This window comes from Taurulus bubalis (genome assembly GCF_910589615.1).
Source record: "Taurulus bubalis genome assembly, chromosome: 19".
Classification (NCBI taxonomy): domain Eukaryota; kingdom Metazoa; phylum Chordata; class Actinopteri; order Perciformes; family Cottidae; genus Taurulus; species Taurulus bubalis.
This window is the reverse complement of record NC_136607.1, coordinates 12,710,520-12,720,294: the sequence shown is the minus strand read 5'-3', so window position 1 is coordinate 12,720,294 and position 9,775 is coordinate 12,710,520. Positions and strand designations below refer to the sequence as shown.

Here is a 9,775-nt window from a genome sequence, read left to right as displayed (position 1 = left end):
AATAACCTTTCATAGCCAGCACATGGTTTGTTCGGGTGTAAGTTGAAACTAGTGCAGTGTCCGTGCAAAGCATGCTGGTTAAGATGTGGCGTTGCTCTTTGAAGCTTTCTCAAGAACTGCTCCGACAAACAACTCCACACGTGACGCTGTGCTTCTTTGGGTCCCTCAGCAATACACCTGTCTTGACATACGCGTGTCACCCACCCAATCACTGCAGAAGCATCAGTGAAACACACTCTGGTTCATGGGATAAAAACAGCAGGGCCAGACTTTTCTGGTGGGCAAGGTATGCAACTGCATGAGACCACCCAAACGAAAAGCGCCCCAAACCACTATAGAAGTATGATGTTGAATTACTGCAATTGCCCCCAAAATGTTACTCACATATTTTTAATGTGCTGTAATGTAGCTTTGTATTGTGTGCCATTCTCCTCACATATGTTGTATTGTGTCTTTTATCCTGTACTGTTTGCTCTTGTTTTATGTTTGTTATTGTCTGTCAAGGGACTACAGATGTGAATTAGCTGTAGCTAAAATCTGGTACAGTGCATCAAATGGTGACATTTATGTTTTAACTGTACATGGTCCCTTTTAAATAAAGATATATATATATATAAAATAACATTCAACTCAACTGTATACTACATACGGTTTACTTCTACTTCAGAGGAAAACGTTCTAATTAATTTACCTGAAATGTTACACGTTACGTATCTGAACAATTAATGCATTATTATCCATTAAACTATCCAGTATTATTGAGAATTGAAAAGGGACGTTGAGTAACAATGAATACAGGACTTCTACTGAGCAGTATTGATATGTATATTTCAGAAAGAAAGCCTAGGCTACTTCTAAGATAATGTAGTAGGTATTATATTTAGCCTACCTGAACAGAAATATTAGTGATTACATTGCAAACTTAGCTTTTCACAAAATGCAACAATGGACGAGATAATCATGTATTCACTAAACTAACCAGCATTATGTTAGAATTTAAATCTACCTTGAACAGACAGGTAATTTTTTTTTAAAAATGAAGTAAATTCAGGACTTTTAGATTCATGGTTTGACTATTAATTGTTAACAGTTTTGATATTTAATGAACTATAAATAGAATTCAGAGCATATCTGAGTCAGTCATATGACGGGACATTTTTGTTTTGCATACTAAAATAGTAAGGTAGTAAATTTGATGAACCCCGTACTAATATATATGTAATCTTAATTTAGAGAATATTTCAATACATACAGAACATATTTTATTGACTTCTATTTTTTATGTTTGAATGCTCTATCCCACATGAAACATACAGTTTACTCATTAAATGTGTAGATGTCAAAATGTCAGCGACTGCGAATAATAGATACTGAGAAGCTATTTCAATAGTGCAAATACAGCATTAAATAAATGTATTCATGGTTAATTTCTTCGTATAAAATGATAGTGCAAAGTATTAAAGTTAACAATTTGATCCATTGATCCAGCTGTATTTGCTCTATACTTATGAGCAACTGTATAACATTACTATTAGTCTCAAAAGGTTGTGCAAATATATAAATTATTTACATTACATATTTAGTATTATTTTTCAATCATACAATATTGATACAGTTGTGACTGGTCATAAACTGCATAGCAACCTAATACTTAACTTGCTTTATCCCCTCGACAGAACAACTGGTGAGTTTAATGAACGTGTTATTTGGAAGATCACGCTATTATGAAATATGACTGTTCTGGTGTGTGTGTGTCCTGTGACAATCTCCATGACGACCCCGCTGTGTTTGGACCAAATACATTATCCACCTACCACCCATTTTCTTCCATCTTTAGCAGCATTCACACAGACGACTGAAGCACTTAATTCAGTACAGCCATGAATAACCTATGATGGCATGTACGCACAGCATCCAAAACTCAGCGAGCGCAGTAACCACATCCAGATGGAGTGAGCTACTCGTCTCTCCTTTTGGTGTAGTGCTGCTCCTTCCTCTCAGGCGGCTGTGCATGTGGTCATGTTTTGCACCTTCCCAGCAGCTGAAGAGAGGAGAGAAAACTCCTTTGCCGATGATCGACTGCTGCATCTTCTGCAGGAAATAAATTACATGATCATTTGACACGTGGTCGGATGTGATGCTTCTCAGATGTGAAGCAGGAAAAAGAAAAAAACTCTAGTTTACGATGTCGTTGATGTACACAACCCCAAATAATATTGTATTTGGATTGGTGGGAATCTAAACACATCAAAAAGTATGTCAAAAGAAAGTCAGTTCTTATTTGCATTAAAAGTTACTTAATAACAATAAACATTAGACTTGTCTAAATATGTCCAATCTTTTAAATTCCATTTCAGATAAATATGGATCCATTTCTAATTGACACCTGACTCGCAAAAACAAGTCAGACGTATGTTTGTATTCTACCGATTAAGCATCCAAACTAAATCTGAACACTATTATAAGGCAGATCTCCTCGTGACCTCTCAACTCTCCTGCCTTACTGCAAAGTGACCCACCATGAGCGGTGGGGAGTCAGTGGACCACAGCACTGGTCTGGGGTGCTCCAATACACTTGCAGTGATAGTTTTCCACCAAAAGAGTGCAGCACTGTACCGTATAAAGAAGCTGTACTATTTGTATACTACTTGTTAGCAGAAAACTAAAAACGTAGAACATAACAGAACCAGTGGTTTCAGCTCGTTCACTGAACACATCATTTGGTGGATTACAACATTACAAAAGGGGGAAAATAATGAGAAGCTAAAGGTTTTTGGACCGTTCAGGCTCCCAGTAGTAGTCGTCCGTTTTGAGGTTCACAGAAAACCCACTCACACAAACCAGTGCCTCATTTTTCATTCACATCATCCACTGGGGAACAAGCTGGGAGAGCTCCAGACTTTACACCAGCAGGAAGAAACGTCATACCAACAAATACGAAGGCCGACGACAGGGAACAAAGTCACATCAAACATCCTTTCAAAGCCTGCGGTTTCCCCGACTGGGCTTCCATTCAAACAGAAACTAAATGTGCAAAAGAACACCAGATAGAGAAAGTTAGACCACGGTTCCCCCGAAACTAGAACCCTGTTTAATGGAGCTATATTGTCATACCATATGTAGCCAGAGTCTCACTTCTTAAAGATTTTCTTCCAGACACATTCCCGCTTTTATGGACCAGAACCAGTATTTAATGCAGATATATGTACATCAGGGACACTTAACAGTCTCAGATTCAAGAATAAAAATGGTTATATTTTGGAAAGTCACATCATAAACACACTTTTGTTTGTTGTATCAACATGCAACTGACTGCAAATTGAAGACACAGAATATTATCAGAATCACATCTGTATTTTGCCATCAGTTAATTATGTAGAAATATCTTAGTACTCAAAAACAATCTGCCAACACGGAGAAAAGAGGAAACTACAGTTCACTGGATTATTCTTATACATACTCTGCCGAGTTCAGCAGTTCATCTCTACCATGTAGAAATGCTTTCCTCAACTCATCTTCTCCTTTGATCATGAAGGACGCTGTAAAATGGTTGAAGGTGGTGTAGCAATATAATGGTATTCATTATCCAGTCCCTCATCACACCATCGTCCCTCTGTGTCCTCAGAGTTTCTTCCTCATCTTACCCTTCTTTTGACCACCCCGTCCAAAACCTGACTTCTTAACTTCTCCAAGCCACTTTTTGTTTTTGGATCGGTTCTTCAGGGTTCCACTCTGCAGGAACTGGTGCTTCTCGTCTTTCTTGCGCCGCTTCAGGATTTGATCCCTTGTCTTCAGCTCTGAACGAACTCTGAGGCCACCGGGCGCCTGCTGCGATCCTCCTGGGCTCTGGAAGTTTGGATTATTGCCACGACCACGACCGCCACGGCCCCGACCACCGCCACGACCCCGACCACCGCCACGACCTAGGGAAACATGGATTTAAACAATGAACCTTGCTCTGTTCAACGATTGTAGAATCCACCAACTAATACCTCTAAAGCTTACACTTTATATCTCGTTTGGTTATTTGATGTCACTGGAGTAAACTTTTGATTTAGTCAGTCAATGTTATGGTCCCTCAGATAAAATGATTAGTTCTAAACTGTTCAAGTTAAGATTACAGTTGCTCTCCTACCTCCTCCACCTCCTGCTGCTCCGCCTGGCCACCTCCCTCCACGACCGCCTCTTCCTCCTCCTCCTTCTCCATCTGAGCCAGAGTCTCCATCATCGACCTTGTATCTTTTCTTCCACTCATCGTAACTGACGTGGGGTTAAGTGAAACAACATTGCAACAATACAGGTAAATATGGTCAGAGTGAGAGAGAACCAGAATAGTAAACAAAGAGGATACAAGTTCTTCTTGTTCTTCTTGTTCTCGATGACCTGTCCACCATCTAGTCTGATCTTCTTCTTCTGGTCCTCCTTTCCTGCATTCCTCACAAAGCGCTTCTTTTTACGATCCCTAAAAATGACAGAGAGACACTGAATTATCTAACTAAATGGCAGAATCAGAAGCATGGGTTGTCAGAAAGAGGAAGAGAAAGAAAGATAAAGTGGTTTTTAATTTTCACCATTTCATTATGCTCTTTTGCTGGTTTAACTTGTCTCCATCATCTCCCATCAGGTCCAGGACCGCTGAGGAGGCCTGCTGTTCAAAGGCAGAGCCCTCTGTGCCGAGACGTAAGCTAAGGCCAAACAGAACACACGTTATCACACACAGCAAATACATTGTAATCATGTTTGATGAAAAGAAACTCAATGTTTATCATCTCACCCTCTCTCAGAGTCAAAGTCTTTGGGTCTGTAGGGGATGTAATACTCGTCATCTTTGCCTGACTTTCTGCTTCTCTTGTTCTGTTGTCCTTCATCCCCATCTTCCCCATAATCATACAAGTGTTTCTTTTTTCCACCTACTACAGCTGAGAACACCCCCTGGTGGAAACATGAGGTATTACACATTAAACATTAACATCGAGGCTAGCATTTTAAGTGCCATGTACAAAAAGAGGATATGCAACAATTATTAACACATAGTAGAGAAGCTGCTCAATCTCATTCAAATGTTTTAATATATATATATATATATATATATATATATATATATATATATATATATATATATATATATATATATATATATATATATATATATATATATATATATATATATATATTTTAGAGCTGTATAGATTACTTAATTTAATGACCAGTTTATCAACAGCAAATTAACTGTTTTGAATGATTAGTGTACTTGCTGCTTTTCTTTATATCAATAGATAATAAACTGAATATCTTTAGGCTCAAGAGACAGGCTGTAGATGCTTGGTTTCAAATATTAATACCACAGAAGCATGAGAGTTACTTGCCTTCATATCGTCCTCGTTTTCGCCCGTGCTGTTTGTGAAATCATCGTCGGCTGCGGTGGTGGTGGATTTGACGGGCTCGTGCAGACGGCTTTCTGCAGCCAGGGTCGCTCTCTGTTTGCTGAATTTGTCCACCAGCCGCGTGTCCTTGGAGCGCTTGGCCTGCATAACCTTACCTGCCTCTGTCTTATTGCTAGAGTTGATTTCAAAGATAGTCTACATGAAGACAAAAGAAGAACATTTTAATGTCCAATCACAGGTTAGAAGGAAATTTCTGCACTATGAGATATCTACATTATTATCTACTGTAACTCACCGCTTTGGATTTGTAGCTTTTGATGGCATCAACTATGTGAAGGCGCTCCAGTTCCATTTTCTCCAAACAAGACCCTGAAACAAGGTCAACAAAAAGGTTACTACCAACTACTGCCTGAGCACCATCATCACCGTTTTCTTCATCAGACATCCTCCTCCAAACTTACCTAGTATTGGATGGATGGCCATAATGGACAGATCTGTGTTTTTGACCCGTCTGAAGGACTCAGGTGAGGGGTTTGGTCGAGACTTAATGTACTGTTTGTAGGCGTTCTCGGAGACATGGAGCATGCTTTGCAGGTCCAGGGAGTTCTCGTGAGCCGTCGTCAAATGTGAACTTTCGTCATCCAGGATACTCTGAGGGACCCGACCGAACAAACCCTCTATATCTGAAGGAGGGGACGAGCAGCAGAGAGCCAAAGATTATGACAACTAATCAATCCAAGAGTATACTCATATCCATTGAAGTCCTGGCAAGCAATCAGCAAAGCCTACCTGGTGTGTGTTCAGGTGTGGCAAAATGAACAGGCCTTCCAAGGAAGAGGTGAAGATCATAGACGAAAGGCATCTCATCTGGACAAATCAGACTGTAGGCTATGCCGCTGCGTCCAGCACGTCCAACACGGCCTGATGGGAAAAGACAGGTGATGACGATGGTCCAAAAAATATCATATCAAGCTGGTCAGTTCATCCCCTTATTAGAATTTGGCTACAGACAAATCGAGGTCATGATTCATTGTACAAGCGGCTTACCAACTCTGTGCAAGAATAGCTTGGGCTTGGAGGGGAAGTTGTAGTTGATGACATTGTCCAGCATGGGAATGTCGATACCACGAGCAGCAACATCAGTCACAATCAGCACCATGGCTTTCCGATGCACAAATTTCCCGATATTGATCTTTCGGGAAGTCTGATCGAGGGCACTGTAGATGTAGGCACACTCCACTCCTTCTAAAGTCAGCAGCTGGAGATCAAAATAAAATAAATCAAAGCTCATATTTCATAAATATGAGGAAACTTTCACATGAACTCCCTGAGAATGTGTGTGGTCATTGAGAAAAAATACACACAAAGAGCCACAACTGAGCTAATCTGCCGTTTGTCTCTTACCTCCTTGATGTACTCCACATGGTGTCTAGTGGCTACAAAAACAATTGTCTGCTCCTGAGGCTTCACTATGTTCCTCAGAAGATGAAGCAGGAGCGCCTGCTTGTCATCCATGCGCATATGGAAAAATGACAGCTGAGGGAAGACAGGAGAAATTACAATTTTGTACAGGATGGACAGTGCCAAGCTTCAGATGTAACATGCACCTTTAATTGGTCATATTTATTCAAATTATCAAATAATCACAGAGGTGATGGAGGTTACTGACATCCCATCAGCAGTAATTATTACAAATTATTATTGAGCACATCATTAATCATGTCTCAAATAAAGTCTACCAACCCTTTAATGTTTAATAAACTCTGTTCTTTCGTTACCTTAATCTGGTCGCTGAGTTTAGAATCCACATCTAAACGAATCAACACTGGTTCAGTCAGCCCTGGAAAATAAAAGAAACCACATATTTAGTTTGCTTTGGCCTAAAGCATAAACTTATTATATGGATGATAAGAAGATGGTTACGGTGCTGATCTTCTATCATGATGTATGCATGCAAAACAGAAATTTAGTCATCTCACCAGCTCTGGCAAACTCCACCAGCAGTTTGGGCAAAGTGGCAGAGAACAGCACAGTCTGTCTGCTGTCTGGAAGCCTACGGATGATCTCCGAGAGCTGCTCGGCAAAACCCATTTCGAATAACCTGAGAGGAGGACGAAAACAGACACGTTCACACATTAACGTCTTGCGAGTGTGAATCCAAGCTGTGAATTGAAAATGACACCTTTAAACAATTACATTTCTCACCTGTCAGCCTCATCAAACACCACGTATTCCACATTCTGCAGCTTCAGATTCATCTCCTTGACAACATGCATGAGGCGACCGGGAGTACCGATGATTCTGAGGGGAAAGAGCAGAAATCAGGATTACAATTTACAGTGCATGGATGGCGAGAATCGACATAAGGAGTCAATGCTACAACTATACACTTACATGTCGGGGTTTTCATGAAGAGCGGCAAACTGATCATCCATTCTGGGGGGGAAAGCAGGGACATTTACATCCATTGCAGAGTTAAAAGGACAATTGCACAGATCTCAGAGTACAACGAAAAACAAACAACACACGAATATTGAGAGATCACCCACCTGTCTCCACCAAGGATCAAAGCAAACCTGAGGCCGGTGAATCTCCCCAACTATAATACCAAAATAAAGTGACAGAAGTCAAGCACAGTTACTAAATCACAGGGACGGATTTGCAGATGAACTTAACTATAATTAAAAAAGATTTATCCGTCTGTTCATCTGACCTCTTTTGTGAACTTCATGGTCTGCAGAGCCAACTCTCTGGTGGGGGTCAGGATTAGGGCCCTGGCTCCGGTTTGGGCTTGAGGCGCTTTCAACTTCTCAAACATGGGCACCAGGAAAGCAGCAGTCTTACCACTGCCAGTCCTCGCCATGGCAACTATATCCTTGCCATCCAAAATCACTGGGATAGTCTGAAGTAGTGAAGAGAAGGATTTTGCATGAAATATTGTGCTGTTAGAAGTCCTAAATGTTTGATTATGGGATTCTTTAAGTGGCACTGACTTACCTTTCTTTGGATCGGTGTAGGGACTTTGTAACCCTTCATCATGACACCTTTATACACAGGATAACTGAGACCTGCAATCATAAACATTGTAGTTACATACTATTGCCTCTCGGACTTTACTTAAAAGTAGAAATTTTAGCTCAACTGATTTAGATTTACAATAGTGCAAGTAACCAGCGGACAAGCAGGGAAATCTGAACACTCTTCACTAGTCTTACCCATGGACTGAAAGCCTCCAGACTTCTTTTTCTTCTTGTTCTGGGCTCGGACCAGCTGCCTGGTGTCCGGCTCGGCATCGGTGTTGGTCGCGATCCGCAAGAGTTTCTTCCCGATCTGTGGAAAACAACAAAACACATCAAAAGCTTCTCAACAACATGACAGAGGTACCAAAAACACAAACACTTCTTTTATCAAGGCCTTTTGCTGAATTAATCTATTGACACACGTTTCTTCAAATGCAAGAAGTATACATTTTCCCTGGATAGTTCTGGTAATATAGGATAACAGTTCTAATCTGCTTGGATTATAATATGCAAACATTGTTCACATTAAAAGGTTTGCCTTCTGGGCACATGTTGTCTCCTTCACTGGACTGTTTACGTATAGATGTACCACAAGGTAGGTAAACAATTAGTATTACAATCAATGGTAATCAGTGGCTTTGAGAATGTACACATAAGTATGTCAACATTTCATTGTTTACTATTTAGGGGTGACAAGTTGCTTAAAACAACATACAGGGGGCATCGGAACCGAAAACCTCTTGACCTGTCGTAAAACTCTCTACCACTGGACCCCGACTCCATCCACACCTGAGCGAGGACCCGACCATCGCGTGCGCAACACAACGTAAAGGCCGTCACACGCTACGATTAACTCATTAGCGGGCAGCTGCCTCGTGAGTTATCTTAAAATATTGCTCCTTACGGAATCATCATCGTCATTAGTTTCAACCGCCAGTTCAACTTCTCCGTCGTCAGGGTCTCTGTTGTCTGTGTGTCGCCTCTTCTTCGTCATTTTCTTCTTCCTCTGCGCCATCGTGAGGCTTCGCTGCTGTCTTAAACGGCCGTTGGTGACGTTATTGTACGGTTTGTGAAATAAAACTGCGTGACACGAGGAAAGACTAGTCAACACGGCTCACGGAAGCTCGACATGCAACAACACGACAGGCGGACATGTTGTACACACGTGCGAGTTTCTTCTTCTTCGGTTTCTCCTGCTTCCGCTTCTTTTTCTTCTTCTTCTTTCATTCTGTGTAGCTGGTACGTCGCTTGAAACTCAACATCGCCATCTACTGCTACGGAGCGTGTGAATCCGGATCGAGGTCCAATCAGCAGTACCCTCCGTCACATCTATAATCATGCACATTTGACTTTATTTCCACTTGCTCGGAG

The 9,775-nt window shown here is 41.0% G+C and overlaps 1 protein-coding gene across 1 annotated transcript; it reads right to left on the bottom strand.

The window, feature by feature from the left end:
* Window positions 1-3,170: 3,170 nt before the first annotated feature.
* ddx54 (DEAD (Asp-Glu-Ala-Asp) box polypeptide 54) lies at window positions 3,171-9,419 on the bottom strand (the record flags this gene model as incomplete). Its single annotated transcript, XM_079234814.1, has 20 exons — window positions 3,171-3,923; window positions 4,136-4,260; window positions 4,352-4,462; window positions 4,572-4,685; window positions 4,775-4,932; window positions 5,367-5,579; window positions 5,680-5,753; window positions 5,846-6,067; window positions 6,174-6,305; window positions 6,432-6,642; window positions 6,789-6,920; window positions 7,163-7,224; window positions 7,364-7,485; window positions 7,590-7,685; window positions 7,779-7,820; window positions 7,934-7,983; window positions 8,098-8,286; window positions 8,382-8,452; window positions 8,600-8,714; window positions 9,309-9,419. 20 exons carry the CDS (start codon window positions 9,417-9,419, stop codon window positions 3,622-3,624), a joined length of 2,652 nt encoding a protein of 883 aa, XP_079090940.1. The 3' UTR covers window positions 3,171-3,621.
* Window positions 9,420-9,775: the final 356 nt, after the last annotated feature.